The sequence below is a fragment of the Bos indicus x Bos taurus genome, chromosome 27, assembly GCF_003369695.1.
Source record: "Bos indicus x Bos taurus breed Angus x Brahman F1 hybrid chromosome 27, Bos_hybrid_MaternalHap_v2.0, whole genome shotgun sequence".
Lineage (NCBI taxonomy): Eukaryota > Metazoa > Chordata > Mammalia > Artiodactyla > Bovidae > Bos > Bos indicus x Bos taurus.
Window position 1 is genome coordinate 37,731,947 of NC_040102.1, and position 20,442 is coordinate 37,752,388.

Genomic DNA, 20,442 nt, shown 5'->3' on the forward strand with positions numbered 1-20,442 from the left:
CTCGTGAAAGGGCACCTTTGTTGCCGTCAGTCGCACGGGCTGAGCTCTAAAAACGCCCTGGGTGCAGACATATGGCGGCACGTTCCCACCCTCGGGGGAGCCTGGAGGAGCACCCAGCCCACGGGGACCCGGCCCAACACAGAGACAGGCTCGGGCGCGGGAGGGGCTGGGCAGGAGTTCACGCTCTGCGCCTGGTCACAGCACTGTGGGGTCTTCCTTGTTTTGTTATCCATAAGGAAAAACTCGCTCCCCAAACAGCCACTCTGTAGAGTGGTCATTTCGTGCTGGCTCGCAAGTCCCCAGATGGAACCTTTCTTCTGAGTAAAGAAATAATCACAGAAGAGGAAACGCCCACCCCTGCTTCCTCTGAGGTCATAATTCCTGTTAGGAAAAAACCCTGAAGATAACCACTGACCTCATACAAAGGGAGAGCTTTGTTCTTTATTTTTCCATACTCCTAACAGAGAAGGGTTTTTAGTGTTTATGTCAGAGAGGACAAGGCTTTAGACAGTTGTATTTCATTAAATCGATATGTGATTTCTCTCAGTTATTTTAAATATCATCTGTCTACATACCAAATCATATAATAGCAATAACCGGGAGAAAATAATTTTATAATCAGTTAACATAAGGTCATGTGAATGTATGGCAAAAACCACCACAATACTGTAAAGTAATTAGCCTCTGTTAAAATAAATAAATTAAAACAAAACAAAACAATATAAGGTATGGGAGTTTCTGCTGTGGTACCACTGTTCTAGCCTTGACTAGACAGACATTTGCTGGCAAACTGATGTCTCTGCTTTTGAATATGCTATCTAGGTTGGTCATAGCTTTCCTTCCAAGGAGTAAGCGTCTTTTAATTCCATGGCTGCAGTCACCATCTGCAGTGATTTTGGAACCCAGAAAAATAAACTCTGACACTGTTTCCACTGTTTCCCCATCTATTTCCCATGAAGAGATGGAACCGATGCCATGATCTTCATTTTCTGAATGTTGAGCTTTAAGCCAACTTTTTCACTCTCCACTTTCACCTTCATCAAGAGGCTTTTTAGTTCCTCTTCACTTTCTTAACTTTTCGTTAAGGAGCTTCCAAAACAAATTGTTCTGCCTAATACCCCCAAAGCTAAGGTAATCGTCATCATCAAATAAAGTCTGCATTTAAAAAAAGAAACATTTCCAAATTCTCAACCTATGAGCTTAGCTGTATATCCCAGAATGAGTGTGTGTGTTCAGTCGTGTCCGACTCTTTGGGACCCAATGGACTGTAGCCCTCCAGGCTCCTCTGTCCATGGAATGTTCCAGACAAGAACACTGGAGTGGGTTGCCATTTCCTACTCCAGGGGATCTTCCTGACCCAGGGATTGAACCTGCGTCTCTTGCATCTCCTGCACTGGCAGGTAGGTTCTTTACCCACAGAGCCACCAGGAAAGGCTGCCCCAGAATGAGAACCGTCATCAAATCTTTCATCCTGATCTGTGGAAAATGGAGTTCTGCTGGTGACGTGAAGGCCAGCAAGCCCGGGGTTCCCACTGGGACGACTCCTCAACCGTCCCCCTCCCCTTACTGGCTGTCACCAGAGAGGGGCTGGGCTGGGGGCATGCGAAGTCACTAACCTGTCTAGGTATCTTCACGAAGTTACTGGGCATGTTAGTGGTACCCACAGTGGGGATTTTACAGGTGAGGAGGGATGAAGGCCTGCCCAGGTGTCTTAGCATCGTAGGCTGGGAGGTGGGGCTGGACTGAATGGCACGGGCAGCCTCTGTCCCCGAAGCGGCCACGCAACTTACCCTCAATTACTTACACTTAGAGCCGCCCGCCCGGCTTCTCACCTGAGAGGTGTGTGTGGCTGTCCTGCTGGGCTCAGGAAATGAGGCTTGGGGGGGAGCGGGGGCCTCTTGGGTTTCTGGGGGCCGCCGGGGGGCCCTGCTGCCCCTTGCCGCTCCTCCCCCGCTGCGACAGCCGCTTGTAGTCCTCCCGGGCCTGCTTGGCCAGGGAGCGCCGCTTCTCATCAGCGGCTTTGGATTTTCGCACTAGGAGAGACAGCGGGGTTCGAGTCAGCCCACGGAGACGGTGAGCAGAGTCAGCGCGGCAGACGGGGAGCAGAGTGGGGGGGGCAGGGACAGGGGAGGGAAGGGGAGCCCCGTGCCTGAAAACTTCCTACAGCAGCCAAGGCGGAGAGGAATCTCAGCCCGAGCGAGGGTCCCGTCAGCAGGGTCTCAGGATAATACGAGGTGAAGCCGCAGTCTCATCCTTGAACCCAGAGACCGCCCTTCCCCAGACCATCAGGGGCTCTTCAGTGGCTTGTGGCCGAGGACGGGCTGGGTGGGCAGAGAGGCCACGCTCAGAGTCTGCGTGGCTGAACCACGAGTGATTCGGCCTCCCAGACCGAAGAAGGAAATGATTCTTACACGGCCAGTCACAGCCTCGGTGGGTGCATGAAAGTGACCCCAAACAGCCTTTTACGATTGCATTGTAACACAGAAGGGCTTTGGCAGTTTTTATTTCAGCAACTGAGCATCATGGACTTGACGCAGGATGTAAGAATAAGCCTTATGGGTATTTATCTGCATTTCAGGCATTATTGGTCAGAATCTGTTATGTCTGACTTCAAAGAAATGAACTCAAAATCTTCCATTACACTAAGATTTCACTGCATAGAAGTGATGGGATCTGGTGAACATTTTCATTTCACAAAAACTGTCATTTTAATGGTGTTCGTTGTAAAGGAATTCCCAACATTCTGCGGACATGCCCGTCCCTGGCTCCTCCCACTGCCTCAAGGGATGACCGGGCAGTTAGGGCTTCCTAGTCCAGGTCAGATGGAAGCCCTAACCCTGCTTCACACCCGAATCCTCCCAGCATCAGCCTCGCTCACCCTCTGCTCTGCTTCATCGGCACTGGCCTCTCCCTAGGAGGACCCTCTCTGGGCAATGCTAACTCAGAATGAAGCAGGGTTCAGCCACAGGTGTGGCAAGGATGTGACAAGCCTGCCTGTCATCCCTGTGTCTTCTGATTACAAAGTTTAGATGTGCTCACTGTTGAAAGCTGAGAAAAATACACAAAAACAAGAAGTCCAACAAGTAACTTTGAATCCTGCCTCTCCAAGAAAACTAATGTTAATATGTTAACCTTCCACGCCTTTTCCCTCATACACTTAGACATTTTAAAACAGGGGTGCTTTTCATACTATTTTTATAATCATTTTTCTTCTTCAAGTTAAACAGATATAAATATATTCCAAGGACATTAAACGCTCTTCCAAAACATTTTTCATAGCTAAATACCATTCCATCATTTAGATACATCATAATGTTGCTGGTGCAAAGATGAGCTGAGAACCTTGCTGCAATTCAAAAGGTGGCCCGTAGCCTTTGAGTAATAATTTAGTGTTAAAAATATCTCTGGACAACCATTCTAAGTGTTTCCCAGGTCGTCATATTATTAAGTGAACAAGCTGCTTTCGTGTCACTGTTACAGAGGCCTCTGGGTACTTACAAGAAGCCTGCCACTCCGAATCTTCTTTCCAGTTTTTATAAATCTCCTTGGTTCTCTCTTCATCTATTTGTTTTATTTCTTCATCTTGTGTTTTCTTCACTGACACTTTCTTCTGTTTAAAAAACAAAACCAAACACTAGTGAGGAACTCCGGCAGTTTCCGGCAATGAGGCAGGTGCTACGTACGGAGTGGGCACAGAAACGAGCATATGGACGAACGGAAGAGAACGGAAAGCCCAAAATGAAAGCACACGCTTACATGATTGACGGAATGCAGGAAAAGCAGTTCTAAGAGGGAAGTTCATAGAAATACAGGCCTTCCTCAAGAAACGAGAAAAAAATCTCAAACAGCCCAACTTACCACCTAAAGAATTAGAAAAAGGACAAACAAAATCCAAAGTCAACAAAAAGAAGGAAATAATAAAGATCAGAGAGAAGATAAATAGAGTTCAAAAACAATAGAACAGATCAATAAAACAACTTTTTTTTTAAAGATACACAAATTTAACGAACCTCTAGCCAGGCTCAAAAGAAGACAGAGAGACAGAACTCAAGTAAACAAAATTAGAAATGAGAAGATAACAACTGATACCACAGAAATATAAAAAATCATAAGAGAACACAATGAACAATTTGCCAACCAGGTGGACAACCAGAGGAAATGGACACATTTCTGGAAGAATACAGTCCACTAAAGCTGAGTCAGGAAGAAATAGTGGATTTGAATAGACCAGTTACTAGAAGTGAAATAGAATTTCTAATAATAATAAAAAAAAAAACCTGCTTGCAAACAAAAGTCCAGGACCAGATGGCTTCACTGGGGAATCCTACCACAAACACAAAGAAGATTTCATACCAATCCTTCTCAAACTCTTCCGAAAGACTGAAGAGAAGGAGACACTCCCAAAGTCATTCTATGAAGCCAACATCACCCTGACACCAAACCAGGCAAAGACACTACAAAAAAAAAAGAAAGAAATTTACAGGCCAATATGTCTGAATAATACAGATGCGAAACTCCTCAACAAAATATTTGTAAACTGAATCCAAAAACACATAACAAGGATCCTATACCGTGATCAAGTTGGATTCATTCCACGGTCACAAGAATGACTCTACACACCCAAATCAGTCAATGAGGTGCACGACATCAGCAAAAGACAAGACAAAAACCACAAGGTTATCTCCATAGATGCAGAGAAAGAATGTGAAACAGACAGACTCTCATCAGTATGTGTTTAGAGGGAACATATCTCAACATAATGAAGGCCATTTACAACAAACCCGCAGCCAAACATCATCGTCAATGGTGCAAAGCTGAAAACTTCCCACAGGAACAAGGCAAAGATGCCCACTCTTGCCACTTCTATTCAACGCAGTATTGGAATTCATAACTATAACAATCAGACAAGAAAAAGAAGTAAAAGACAAAGAAAAAATTGGAAGGGAAGAGGTGAAACTGCCACTATTTGCAGATGACAGGAAACTCTATATAGAGAACCCAAAAGTCTCCAGCAGTGGCCACAGGACTGGAAAAGGTCAGTTTTCATTCCAATCCCAAAGAAAGGCAATGCCAAAGAATGCTCAAACTACTGCACAACTGCACTCATCTCACACGCTAGTAAAGTAATGCTCCAAATTCTTCAAGCCAGGCTTCAGCAATACGTGAACCGTGATGTCCAGATGTTCAAGCTGGTTTTATAAAAGGCAGAGGAACCAGAGATCAAATTGACAACATCTACTGGATCATCGAAAAAGCAAGGGAGTTCCAGAAAAACATCTATTTCTGCTTTATTGACTATGCCAAAGCCTTTGACTGTGTGCATCACAATAAACTGTGGAAAATTCTGAAAGAGATGGGAATACCAGACCACCTGACCTGCCTCTTCAGAAACCTATATGCAGGTCAGGAAGCAACAGTTAGAACTGGACATGGAACAACAGACTGGTTCCAAACAGGAAAAGGAGTGCGTCAAGGTTGTATATTGTCACCCTGCTTATTTAACTTCTATGCAGAGTACATCATGAGAAACGCTGGGCTGGAAGAAGCACAAGCTGGAATCAAGACTGCAGGGAGAAATATCAATAACCTCAGATATGCAGATGACACCACCCTTAGGGCAGAAAGTGAAGAGGAACTAAAAAGCCTCTTGAGGAAAGTGAAAGAGGAGAGTGAAAAAGTTGGCTTAAAGCTCAACATTCAGAAAACTAAGATCATGGCATCTGGTCCCATAACTTCATGGGAAATAGATGCAGAAACAGTGGAAACAGTGTCAGACTTTATTTTTGGGGGGCTCCAAAATCACTGCAGCCTCTTGAGGAAAGTGAAAGAGGAGAGTGAAAAAGTTGGCTTAAAGCTCAACATTCAGAAAACGAAGATCATGGCATCTGGTCCCATAACTTCATGGGAAATAGATGCAGAAACAGTGGAAACAGTGTCAGACTTTATTTTTTGGGGGCTCCAAAATCACTGCAGATGGTGACTGCAGCCATGGAATTAAAAGACGCTTACTCCTTGGAAGGAAAGTTATGACCAACCTGGACAGCATATTGAAAAGCAGAGACATTACTTTGCCAACAAAGGTCCATCTAGTCAAGGCTATGGTTTTTCCAATGGTCATGTATGGATGTGAGAGTTGGACTGTGAAGAAAGCTGAGTGCTGAAGAATTGATGCTTTTGAACTGTGGTGTTGGAGAAGACTCTTGAGAGTCCCTTGGACTGCAAGGAGATCCAACCAGTCCATCCTGAAGGAGATCAGCCCTGGGATTTCTTTGGAAGGAATGATGCTGAAGCTGAAACTCCAATACCTTGGCCACCTCATGAGACGAGTTGACTCATTGGAAAAGACTCTGATGCTGGGAGGGATTGACGGCAGGAGGAGAAGGGGACGACAGAGGATGAGATGGCTGGATGGCATAACCGACTCGATGGACGTGAGTTTGGGTGAACTCCGGGAGTTGGTGATGGACAGGGAGGCCTGGTGTGTTGCGATTCATGGGGTTGCAAAGAGTTGGACACAAAAGAGTGACTGAACTGACTGACTGACCACCATGACATTTTAAAAATTGTGGTAAAATGTACATAATATTAAGTTTACCATCACCATTTTAACGTTTACCATTCTGAAGCATTAAGTGCATTCAAGGGAATTTGTTTTTAACCAGAGAGAAATCTAACACACCAAATCACTTAAAAATCCCTTTGTTTATTTGAGGACAGCCTTCTGAGTGCTCATGAGAAAACTGAACTTACAACTCGGTGCACACAGCAAGACACAGCCTGTTAGCTGAGTCATGAGAGAAACTGAGCATCAGGGAGGACTGGCCGTGCTCTGCTCTGCACCACAAAAATGATGGCTTTTCTCTTTTGTGTTTTCCTATAGAAAAATAGACTCTCTTGTGGTTAAATGATTTCACCACAAGTAAAATACACGCTATGAAATTGGTTTCAATCACCATTAAATCTCGGTTAACACAGAAGATGGTGATAATTCAGAAATTGCACTTCACCTCAGATGTAGCGAAACTTTTGTGGTTTGCTTGTTTTCGCTTTTTTCTTCTTATACTCTTTTCCTGCCTAGAGCTAAGCCCCTTTCTTTAGTCAATATTACAAAAACCAAAGAAGAGCTTTTGGTGTTTGGAATGACTATTAAAATTTGCCATCGCCTTAATGAAGCTGTTGGCAAGCCTGAAATCAGTCCCAAGTGCAGGTCCCAATTTCTAAGCTCAAACAGGAAAAACTTCCAAGTCGAGCTTTGTTTGTCTGACATCTGCCTTTTAAAAACTGATTTTAAATAACTGGAAAAAAATATAACTACAATACTAAACTACGGTATGATGCATATTGTTGCTTAGGAAAAGCAAGAAGTTTGCAAAGTGGGTCTCCTTAAGGAAATATATTAAGTAAATAGTAACTTGGGCAGTGCTCAGTTGCTGGGGGCTACCCCAGTGTCTGAGAGCGCTGTGTTTAGTAAATCGCATTCCTTTTTTATCCGCAGCATCAATGCGTATGGGCACAGGGAGGAAGGAGACAGAATCAGCGAGTTTCACAGAGCGACAGCAGGTGAGACCTGACCTCAGCCGCTGTGTTCATTCAACCCAGCTACAACACTCAAGAGCTTGTCCTGAGTTTCCCTAAGGATTCCTCCAGAAAAATATACTTTTAGAAAAGGCTTTACGAGTTGATCTTTACTTTCTCTATTTAGAAAACCCTCATTTCCTCTTTAGAAGCGGAAACGTCTGTCTGTCCACTGAAGACAAGGAACCTTCTATCTGCCGAAGCCCACAGGTCCAGGATGAAGGCCGGGAAGTGGAGGGGCAGCGGGGCTGAGGCTGGACACTGGTCCAGACGTCCAGGGGCCACGGCACAGAGCTGGAGACGGGCAGGGGGGCTGTCAAAGGTCCCCAACACAAAGCCGCTCATTGCAGGCTGACGCAGACAGTCCCACCGGCTCCCTCCCCGGCACTTCACTCGAGCTCATCCACCCATTTCTCTGTCTTTCCTCCACCGCGTTGTCCGACAGTTCTCGCCTCTGTGCTTGCCTACGTGTGGTTCCCTCTGCCTGGAATGGGCTTCCCCAGCCAGCCCCATGGCCCCAGCCTCAGTCTCCAGGCCTCTGCTCCAATACCCACTTCGCAGAACAGCCTTCTCTGGCCTGTCCTCAGGTCCCTTATCCTGCGTTATTTTCCTCCAGAGCTCCTAGGACCTGACTTCACATGTCAGCTTTATCATCTGTCTCCTTTATCATCTGTCTCCTTGTCAGAAACAGCTGCTTTCCGAGGGCAGGACGTGAGCTGTTTTGTTCAGCAGAGGCCAGCACTCAGGAGGACCTCAACACAGGGGTCTGAATGAACAGGGCAGACCTTCTGACCTTTCTTTCCCGCCTGCCCGCGTGTAAAATGACATCATACTCAGGGCAGCGTCCCTGGAAAGTTCCTTTAGCGACTGTGGCTGCTGTTTTTGGAAAGAGGCATCTATTAAGCAGCAGCTGCACAGCAGGCCCACAGCTCCAAGGGTGCCCGTGACTCCAGTCTGCGACATGCGTGCTCGTGGGTCATGCTCGGCCCCGCAGAGGAGAACGGGCCTGGGTCACACTGTTCATGGGAACCGGGCCGGGCCACCCTCACCACAGCCTCCATTCCCGCCACCCCACCATGGCCAGATCCTTCTTTTCACAGCCTCATCTCTTACTCCACTTTTTCCAATCTTCTGTGGGTTCCCAGTCTCTGCCTCAGTTATCCTGAGAGCATCTCTGGGACCAAGACAGCAGAACAAGGGGGCCAGGAGACCCCCGTCCACACAGACCCAGACAGCGGAGCGCCTGGAGGTCCCGTGAGCACTGTGGACACAGTGACACAAGAGGTCACTCGGCGCAAACGGACTGGCTTGAGAGGGGGTGGACGATGGGGAACCTGATCTGAATCCACCATTCGGCCAAGTTTCATGCTTCCTTTATCTCTGAAATCAGCCTCCCCAGCACTGGCCACCACCCACTCCCACTGCGTCAGGTCTTCAGGGAGGGGTCCAGCTGATACGCCCTGGCACCTGCTCTTTCCGTGACACTCAAGACTCTCCCACTCCGGATCAGCAGGCAAAGATGAACAGCTGTGTTCACGAGCTTCTCAAGACTTAATTTCACTTCTGCATGAGGCTAATAAACCAATTTGTGAAACGTCAGCAGAACTGGCTCTGCCCTTCGCCCCTGAGATGGAAGGGGAGTCTGTTACCTGGTGAAATCCGAATTCCTTTATTCGACTGACAGAATCTGCCAACATTTGGTGAATATTTCTTGAGGAGCTGGAGGACAGCTAAAAATCAAACGAAACACATTTTTATGCCATTTAGAGCCGCAATGCAATTTCAGAAGATCATCTGCTAATGCTTCCCTTGTGTCAATGTTCCCAAACACTGTGCCCCCGCCCCACCGCTGGACCCACGCATTTCCCAGCAACAGGTGAGCTCCTGACTCCATGAAACTCCATAGGAAACCCCGGCGTCTGCACTCAGTAGGGTTAGCGGTGAGTTACTGCTCAGAAGCTGAGGGCTGGTGGTTTGCTCGTGTCTTGCTCCCGGCTGGCCCCAGGACCCCTGGGATTACTGTAATAAGACATCAACACTACTCCTTAATCTCAATTCTTTCTCTCAGTCCCTGATCAGCCTCCCCGTGTGTTTTAGGTCAGACCAGAGAAACACCTTAGTCGTGACCACCACACTGCGCTCGCCTCTCTCCCCATCTAGGGCTGGGACACGCCTGGAGCACTTGGTGCCTGGAGCCCTTCCCCCTCTCCCCGGCGCCCACTGCCGCCCAGGCTCCCCAGTGCCACCATGCCCCAGCTCAGAATTTGGGCTACTGCCACTCTATGCAGTCTTCCCAGGAGCCGGCTCCTGCCCATGAGGTTCCCAGTTCCACTGTGGGGATCCCTGGGGCCACCCCTGTGGGCCCCATGCCACCCCCCCCAGGCTCTGTGACTGAGTTGGCATAGTACCCCGGGTGCCTCCTAAGACCAGGTCAGTCACACTGGCCACGTCGACTACTCCCTGGCCCAAGCACAGAGTCTGGGCAGTGGCCAGCCTGCAGCCACGTAACCTGTGTGGCTGAGACAGTCACCCTCAACCCACGGGACCGCCACTTCTGAGCCTTATACCTGAGGACTCCTTCCTGGGTCCTGGCATAAGTCAGAAATTGCCTGCAAACATTTCAGCCAGAGGTCAGCATTGGTGCTAAGACTCAGCGCAGAGCACGGGGGGACTTGGGGTCACTTCTATGTCATAAAGCAAACCTGCAGGGCCATCTCAACCCCGCCCCTCCCCACCACAGCTGGCACGTGGCTACCTGCGACGCTGTACTTCCCAGTTGGCCGACCCGTTCGGTACCCATGTGAATAATTATCTCCAAAATAACGCAGGTGATAACTGGCATCGGCCACCTCTATGTGTGTGTGTGTGTGCTAAGTTACTTCAGTCGTGTGCGACTCTTCGCGACCCCATGGACTGTAGCCTGCCAGGCTCCTCTGTCCATGGGATTTTCCAGGCAACAATAGTGGAGTGGTTGCCATTTCCTACTCCGGGGATCTTCCCAACCCAGGGATCAAACCCGCGTCTCTTACATTTGCTGCATTGGCAGTGGGTTCTTTACCACCTGGGAAGCCCCTTATGCCTATTACTTGGCAAATGGATGAATCCTATAGGTTTCACAGTCGCTACCTGCCACATTCTTTTTTCCTCTTATTTTGATATTATGTTAACAAAAGGATGCAGCTCCCTGCACCTAGAGCACAACAGGACAATAACCAGTCCCCCTCCTGATGAGCAGATGAGAAGGTGCCCAGCAGGCTTTGGGGAAGTTGGTCTGTTCAGAAGCCTGAGATGGCTTTGAAGGGCTCAGGCTTGCGGTCTTTGAATGCATTTCCACTAAAGGGAGTGTGAACCTTAAAAACAGGTTCATTCTCCCTTCCCTCAGTGATATGAGATCTGTGGGGCATCATTTTGCAAAAAAGGATCAGTTTCTTCTACACTGAAAAAGAGGCGGCAGCTAATCGCACTCCCTTGATACCTTCACAGCTGCTGTGGGCAGTCCCGCAGCCCCGACCCTCCACTCGTGGCTTTCGGAGAGACTCGGGCCTTTGTCACGCACAGAGCTTTGGACCAGGGTTTCATCGGCAGCACCTCCACCATGATCAGCTCCTCAACAAGCCTGCAGTTGTTTCCTGAATAAGCATCAGGCTAATTCCCAGGTGGCTGAGCTGGTAAAGAATCTGCCTGCAGTGCAGGAGACCCCAGTTCGATTCCTGGGTCAGGAAGATCCCCTGGAGGAGGGCATGGCTACCCACTCCAGTATTCTTGCCTGGAGAATCCCATGGACAGAGGAGCCTGGCGGGCTACAGTCCAAGGGGTCACAAAGAGTCGGACATGACTGAGTGACTTTCACTTCGCTTCACTCCACATGTCTGATGCTGCTCTTCCAAGTCATGCGTTACAGGGTGTGCTCTACCTTGTCAAGGATTTCCCCCAAGCACCTGCCAATGACTGTCGTCTGCTTGGACACAGCACCTTCAACACGCGGCAGGCATTATTCTTTGTCCCTTAGAAGTGCTCCTTCAACGGCGCTAACTGCCTCGCATACACACACAACTGTGTGTTCTCACCACTTGCTTTTTAAAAAACCACCATCTGAATTTCGTCTGTCATCATCATGTTCCCCTTATCACTAGCAACATGCTCATGGCTTCTGCACTTGTCAGATATTACAGCGTTATCAGGATTCTTAAAATAACTCAAATCTAAGCATAGAGGCAGGAACCAGTTTCCAGGACTCTGTGCTGGACCTCTGGTGACCGTCAGTGCCACCTACTGGTGCCGCTCAGAACTGACAGTTCTTTCCTTGTCTGAAGGGTTCAGTTCAGTTCAGTTCAGTTCAGTCGCTCAGTTGTGTCCGACTCTTTGTGACCCCATGAATTGCAGCACGCCCGGCCTCCCTGTCCATCACCAACTCCCGGAGTTCACTGAGACTCACGTCCATCGAGTCAGTGATGCCATCCAGCCATCTCATCCTCTGTCGTCCCCTTCTCCTCCTGCCCTCAATCCCTCCCAGCATCAGGGTCTTTTCCAATGAGTCAACTCGTCTCATGAGGTGACCAAAGTACTGGAGTTTCAGCTTTAGCATCATTCCTTCCAACTGGTTGGATCTCCTTGCTGTCCAAGGGACTCTCAAGAGTCTGAAGGGTTAGGTTTTCTTTTTAGTACCTCAGAGCTCACAAGTTGGTTCTTGAGTAGACAGGATTTAGCATAAATAATTGATGAATTTAGCAACCACTCCAGCGATCGGCTGCTGCTGCTAAGTCACTTCAGTCCTGTCTGACTCTCTGCGACCCCAGAGACGGCAGCCCACCAGGCTCCCCGTCCCTGGGATTCTCCAGGCAAGAGCACTGGAGTGGGTTGCCATTTCCTTCTCCAGTGCATGAAAGTGAAAAGTGAAAGTGAAGTCGCTCAGTCATGTCCGACTCCTAGCAACCCCATGGACTGCAGCCTACCAGGCTCCTCTGTCCACGGGATTTTCCAGGCAAGAGTACTGGAGTGGGGTGCCATCGCCTTCGGCACTTCTGTTTAAATCCTTCCACGTGTCTAGAACATACTGTCAACTCTAAAACTGTTCACACGTGCTAAGAACCACGTTTATAAAAATCCTCATTGTAAAGGTGAGCCAAGATTTGCTCTTATTCCAAAGCGTTAAAATAATGTAAAGAAGTTACTCCAGTCTTGCGTAGAGCGCGTTCATTCAGATACACGTCTGTGCTTCCAGATTCACGAAACACATCGTGTAGAACGGAATAGACTGGAGGGAGTGTGAGGCAGGAGATCTCCTTTACTGAAAAACAGCCAGATTCAGAGCTCAAAAGCAATGATTCACGGCGCTGGTAGCAGAGGGAGGCAAGCTAAGGACGGCACTCTGAGCACCCCCAACCTGAGGATGAAGCGGCGTCCTGGAGAGGAGCGAAGCCTCTCCGAAGGTTCCACGTGATGCTGTGTTCCAGGGAGCAGACTGTTGTCAGTCCAGTTTGTGGGGCTTCCCAGGTGGTGCTAGTGATAAAGAACCTGCCTACCAATGCGGGAGATGTAAGAGACCCGGGTTCGATCCCTGGGTTGGGAAGACCCCCTGCTGGAGGGCATGGCAACCCACTCCAGTGTTCTGGCCCCAAGAATCCCATGGACAGCGGAGCCTGGCAGGCTGTAGTGCCTGGGTTCACAGAGAGTCAGACACGACTGAAGCGACTTAACACGCATGCACACACACATTCCAATTTGTAACACAAGAAAGGCTGGGAAACCAGCTACCTCCCAACATAGATTTTGCTTACAAAGAACTTTCAAATCAATACATCCTTTGACCTTCTTAACACCATAAGGGTGTCAAAGCAAGTGTCATCCCTTTACCACAAAGGTAAGGCCACCTGATCACAGATAGGAAAGCAGGTACTGACACCCACATCCTCTCAGCCTGCTTCTTCCATGGGGCATCCCAGAGAACACCCGTCTGCTCTCACACACAGAAGCCTGGACTGTCCCCTCCCATCCTCGGCATCGCAGAGACTTCCGCAGCTGCTGAAACTCTACCAGCAGAATGAAAGCAATTGTGTCTGCTTCTTATTTGCTTTATTTAAAACCAAAAACTGTCACGCAATATTTATGCAAAAGTTCCAGAAAATAAGGAGAAAGCTTGGGAGCCAATGACCTCAGGAGACAGCTGACTTTCTGCAGACACCAAGTCAGAATGGTCCACTCCAATCAGTGTGGACCAAGGCCTGGGAGTAGAGCCCCTCCACATTGACCAACGGGCTTTATAAATACATATAAATTCATTAAAATCGGAAGTATGGCCACTCAAATCTACATAAGCAATGTGGTAACAAAAGACTCTGCCAGCAACATCACTATTACATGGTTACAAACTGTATCTCCTCCAGAGACTGTATGTCACACGAAGATTATTCTAATTATATTCCCTTTTTAAACTGGTTTGAAAAGTGGTTCCTTCCGGCTTCTAACCAAATATTTACTCTGTTTGAAAGTAGGATTATGCAATCAAACAAATGTCAAGAGACTTCCATTCCCAATAAACCAAAAAGCTCTAAAAGACAGAACATTTTCAGCACTGGCTTTTTTATGGTGAAGAAGGAAATGATGAATCCAGGAGTTAAAATCAAGAGTTTACGTTTGAAAACAAACCGCTGGGTTAAGTATTCGCTCCACCTGTCCGTACACCTCTTAAATCCACGGTGTTCCTTCATAGACTGATGGTTAGCATAATAACCTCTGTGAGGGCAAAGACCACGTCGGCTTAATTAACTCACTGATGTCTGGAGCCTCAGCAAAGGGAACAGTGACTGGGCACATAGTAGGGCCTCAATAAATACCTGGTGAATGAGTGGACACACTATAAACTCACCAGCACTTTCTCAATCATGAGGAGATACTCTGTGTAGTTTCTTCTTAGTCTTACTTGCTGAGGCTGTGCTGGGTCTCTCTTGCCAAGTCCAGCTTTCCTAGTTGCAGTGAGCAGGGGCCCCTCTCGAGTTTCGGTGTGTAGGCTTCTCATTGCAGAGATTTCTCTTGGGCTTCCCTCATAGCTCAGCTGGTAAAGAATCTACCTGCAGTGCAGGAGACCTGGCTTCAATCCCTGGGTCAGGAAGATCCCCTGGAGAAGGACATGGCAACCCACTCCAGTTTTCTTGCCTGGAGAATCCCATGGACAGACGGCACGTGGAATCTTCCCAGACCTGGGATCGAACCCCTGGTCCTCTGCACTGGCAGGCAGATTCTCAACCACTGGACCACCAGGGAAGTCCCAGTCTAGTTTTAATAAGAAAGACTGAATGCAAATCCTCCAAAAAAAACCGATGGCTTGTCTCCCCACTTTGCTAACCAGGTCACTGGAATAATCAGATTCCTATTTCTATGTCCAGCCATTTTAAGTAAAAAGAGAATTTCCCAGTGATGACTCTAACAGGAAGCTTTTGAGCGCACTGCGGGTTTAACTTCTTTTTTTTTCTTTCTAAAACAGTGAGAGAGGCAGAATAATAAAACTGCGCTTTGACAAAGGATAATAATACAGAGAAAGTGGAGGTACATTCATAACGCCAACTAGACTAAGAAGAGGAAAAAGGGACAGTCAATTTTACTGCTGAAAATACAGTGTGGTCCCCATGGAGAGATTTCACTGAGACATGAATTAGGACAACGGAGACCCTAGAGAATCTTTTCCCCATTCCTCTAACATTGTTTCTAGCAAAATCTATACATGGAGACTCCTGGAGAGCCTGATTTGAAAATACAGTGGTTTTGATGTGTAATTTTATGGCACCTCTTTAAATAATGCATTGTCTTTTCGGGCCAAGTCGCTTCAGTCATGTCCGACTGTGTGTGACCCTACGGACTGTGGCTGGCCAGGCTCCTCGGTCCGTGGGGATTCTCCAGGCAAGAATACTGGAGTGGGTTGTCATGCCTTCCTCCAGAGGATCTTCCCGACCCAGGGACTGAACCCGAGTCTCTTGCGTCTCCTGCATTGACAGGCAGATTCTCTACCACGAGCGCCACTTGGGAAGCCCACCGTCTTTAGTGTCTGAGTTTATTTTGAGCAGAGCTAAGCATGGTACAGTCATGCCGCATGAAGGGCTGCCCACCAGCATCACATCTCACCCACAACTCCTCCAAGCAACGTGCAGACAGCAGGACTGGAAAGTAATATCCTTGGAAACATAATTGTCAGAGATAGTCAGGGTTGTAGGGCAACGAGCTTCAGCTATGAAAGCATCTCAGAGGCCCCTTTTACATTTAAATATATTACCATGAATATTTATGTATTTACTATATATAATATAAACATAACATACATAAGGATAGTAACAAAGAATTGTTAAGAAAGTAGTCAGAGCCTTCAAAACATGGTTCATTTGGGAAGTCTTGACATAAAATAGGAACGCACCAATAAACAATAATAGAAACTTGGGGCTTTCCTGGTGGCTAGTGGTAAAGAATCTGCCTGCCAACGCAGGAGACACGGGTTTGATCCCTGATCCAGGAAGATCCCATGTGCCCCGGAGCAACTAAGTCCATGAGCCATAATTATTGAGCTTGTGCTTAGAGCCTGGGAGCCACAACTCCTGAGCCCGAGCACAGCAAGCAGAGAAAAGCTCGAGCAGCGATCAGGACTCAGCACAGCCAAAAATAAACAAGTAAAATGATTTTTTAAAAATAATAATAATAAACAATATCAGTTCTGTCATGTATCATACTTTACGAATCACCTCTCTATGTTATTTCATCTGATTCTCACATCCAACCCAGTGATTTGTAGCTACTTCACCTCCACTTTTCAGAACAGGACACTGAGCCCCAGAAAGGTCCTCTGACTCGGGGTCTGCATCTTTCTCCCCAATACACGCTCTCCCACTGAGGCGGATAAACGAATTGATGCCGGCATCACCGGCACAGCCCAGCGTGAAGCTGTGTCACCAGTTTCATAATGTACAACTCTCAACACCAGAACTGTTCTCGTTTGTAACTCACTTTATATTAAGTTCTTTATGTAACATACTTCTTCTAAAACTCCAACAGCTTAAATGAGCTTTTGGGGCTTCTCTGATGGCTCAGATGGTAAAGAATTTGCCTGCAAAGCAAGAGATCTGGGTTCGATCCCTGGGTCAGGAAGATCCCCTGGAGAAGGGAATTACCATTCCCCACCTACTCCAGTATTCTTGCCTGGAAAATCCCAAGGATAAAGAGCTTGGCTGGCTACAGTCCAGGGGTTGCAAAGAGTTGGACATGACTTGGCAACTAACATTTTCACTTTCTACTTTGAAGGGCTTAGGATTCTGTGAGTATAGCTTATACAAAATTTTATTCTACAAACTACCACGAAATTCTATTACACTTACACGAAATCAGCTTGGGAAACTGTGTAACTGATTATGGCTCCACTCTTGAGTTAATAAAATGGTCCCAGTTAATTCCTCAACTGTTTTTACTTGGAATACTCAATACTTTCTCACAAAAAAATAATACTGAAATGCTTCCTTCATGTAGACTAGGAGGGAACAGACATCAGGGACATAGTTAGTGGTTTGGAATTTTATCTGTTTTGTTCACATTCAACTCAACCCTCAAAATTCCATGTGCATTTCAGGAATACATGTCCCCTCCTGTTTGCAGTGGTTTCCTCATTATTAGTCCCTCTGGGGGACTGGGAACACATCTGTCTGCAGACAAGAGCCAGCTGTCCCGCAAGGGCTCCACCAAGCCCTGGCACAGGGCACCTACCCCTCGGTGGAGGCGGGCTCTCCACCTGCATACTACCTGCCAAGGTTAAGCCACCAAGGGACCTACACTAATACTACTTTTCATTCTTCTTTTATAATTTTATTTATTTCTGGCTGTGCTGGGTCTTCGTGGCTGCACAAGCTTTTCTCTAGTTGCGGTGAGTGGGGGCTACTCTCCAGGTGCAGTATATGGGCTTCTCACCGTGGAGGCTTCTCATTTCAGAGTCCAGGCTCTAGGGCACGCGGGATTCAGCAGCTGTGGCCCCCGGGCACTAGGGCACCGGCTCAGTAGGTGTGGTGCGTGGGCTTAGTTGCTCCTCCATAGGTGGTATCTTCCCAGGTCAGGGATTGAACCCATGTCTCCTGCTTGGCAGGGGCACTCTTTCCCACTGGGCCAGGGAAGTCCTACTTTTCACTCTCAACAGAAAGCCTGTGCCACAGAGAACCCCAAACTTTGGGTGCCAGACAACAGCGCCTCAAGATGGATAAGAGTCCAAAAGTGAAAACCAAGCATTTTCTTTTCCATCCTGTCCAAGTGGTATGATTGCAACACCTTGTTTCTGAGTCTCTCCTTTATGAAGACAAGCAACCGAAATCCAGCTTCAGAGAATTACTGGTGAGCGAGCAGACAGCAAGCTTAACAACTTTGCTCTGGGAGGGACGAGGGAGGTAAGGAAGAAGGGAAACCTGAGAGGAAGCCTTTCATCGCGTCTGAACATCATCTTACAGGAACTGCTTCACTGCGCCCTACGGAAGGGAACATCACCTACGAGCCAGAGTAACACCTCAAAACACAACTGGACGCCACACCTTTCAAGGCCAACTTTACAATCAAAGCGCACATTTTAGAGGCATGTTTTTTTCATCGGTTGCTTTACTGAAATGACAGGTGCAAAAGCAGGTACCAGAACCTTGGGCAGTGTGGGAGGGGTGTGTGTGTGTGTGTGTGTGCGTGTGCGTGCGTGCGTGCGCATACTAGGAGTGGAAAGGCAAGCAGTCTCATCTCCAGCTCCATGTGGTTAAAGAAGATACAACATATGACAGGGAAGAGTCCTGCTCAAGGATTTTTATAATATGCTAGCTTCAAGATCTTTTTCTGTTTTTTTGGAATGCTTTGAATTCCAGATGTTTGTTTTAATTTTTTTACAATCTCCTGTTTTGCAATATAGTCCACTTTGAAGGCCATTTCTGTAAAAACAAGTAATTCTCTGGAAATAAAATCTATAAGTGAGCAGATAGCTTTATTCGAGGTCCTCTCTGGGGCAAGGACAGTCAGTCTACTGATGGAGAGTCAGTCCCCAGCCTACAAATCACCCGACGCAGACACACACAAGGGCTTATCTTTGAATTAGCGCCCCAGCCACCCCTCTCCCGACCACATTCAGACCTGTCCTGCTCCCTCCCATATTCTCCCGCAGGAAGGGGTTACACATTGACTGCTTCGGGGGGATGGGAGGCTGTCAACACAGGGGGTCCCTAAGGGTCTCTCTGCTCAGCAGAGGGGTGCTCCTGGTTCTACCTAAACTCCCCCGGGGAGGGTACCTGTTCACACAGTACTTCTCCTGCCATTTTCTCGGGCTCCAATTAAGTCCCCATCAGACTTGTCTCTGCCTGAGAACGGCCTCTGCTTCCCAACCTGCCTGTCTCAGAACCTGGCTGGGTGACAGCTAAGTTCTGATATTTATCATCACCTCCCGCTCAGCGACAGACTCTGAGCAATGCTGGAGCGTTTGCTGTCCTCCACCGAGAACCACAACACTCTCACTAAATGTTAAGCAGACCATCAGTCTGAGTCTCCCAAGTGCTGTCACCACTGCCAAGAACAAGGGGAGGGCAGGTATTCTGCCGAAGGCAACAGCTTTCGAATACATGCCAGGCAGTCAGCCCTGATCTAGGCATCCTTTCTGCCTCCTCCTCAACTGCGCAAGCCACACAGCCTCTGCCTGCCTCCACCCTCTCCTCTGAAAAATGACAAGGACCACAGCTGTGCTTGTGGTGAGAGCAGCATCTTATAACTGAAGGACTTCAGGGGACAATTCTTGCTGCTTCCATGAGATAAGACTAGGAAAGCATCTGCATACATTTTTTTCAGCTTCTTTTGTAAAGAAACAATATTGCTAATTTAATCCCTATTTTATGGCGGGAACTGATTCCGCTAGAGGGACAGAGCTGCTTCAAAGGGGGCCCATTCCCAGACCAGCAATCTTCTATTGTGTTAGCTCTACAGTTTCAAGAAATCTGGTACTTAATCAGCCAGTCCATCCATTTATTAAAATGAAAAATTTAAGTTTACATAAATATATTCTTAAAAAACGTTTTTAAAAAGATTATCTTGAGTGATAGAGATACTGGACTCCAAGTTTTTTAAATCCTGAAGCAGAGATTAAACAACTCTTCTCAAATCCCCCACATATGCTTCTTGCTTCCCTGGTGGCTCAGTTGGTAAAGGATCTGCTTGCAAAGTAGGAGACCCAGGTTCGATTCCTGGGTCGGGAAGATCCCCTGGAGAAGGAAATGGCAACCCACTCCAGTACTCTTGCCGGGAGAATCCTATGGACTGTAGCCTGCCAGGCTCCTCTGTCCATGGGGTCCCAAGAGTCGGACACGACTCAGCGAGTAAACCACCACCACCAAATATAAGGGTGAAGCAGACAGTCTCCACCCTCAGAACTGAGGCAAACCTTTCATTGTTCTAGAAGACACCTCCTTGGATAAAGCCGTTTGCGGATGAAGATATAAAATAAAGCACTGTTTCATTGGTACAGAACAGTCCAGTTGTAGACCTAAAGATTGGGCTGTTCACTGCTCTGGTTCCATGAAAGGAAGGGTACAGGTCTCTACATTTTTTATATGTAAGGAGATTAACTAGGCCCAGGTAGGCCAAGAGATACGGGTTTGAGTCTGGGGGTGGAGGGCTGTGGGGAAAAGCTCAGAATACGACAGCCAGTTGACTAGGGAGCACGTAATTTGTACTTTATTTCCAGACAGGAGGCCGGGTTAACCTCACCCTCTACTGCTGGGTCTGGACCTCACATCCCTGCCCAATTCCCACTCAGATGTGAACATCCAGTCCCGGTGACATGACTTACCCAGTGAAACTGCATAGAAACCCTCTGTAACAGCTGCAGAGACC

General features: G+C 47.6%; 1 protein-coding gene across 1 annotated transcript in view; it reads right to left on the reverse strand.

Moving 5' to 3' along the window:
• Window positions 1-20,442, reverse strand: part of SH2D4A (SH2 domain containing 4A) — a 62,246-nt gene that overhangs the window by 16,965 nt on the left and 24,839 nt on the right. Inside the window, 4 exon segments of the mRNA XM_027529976.1 lie at window positions 1,833-1,914; window positions 1,917-2,033; window positions 3,499-3,610; window positions 9,225-9,305. Of these exon segments, the coding sequence (XP_027385777.1) occupies window positions 1,833-1,914; window positions 1,917-2,033; window positions 3,499-3,610; window positions 9,225-9,305 (392 nt within the window).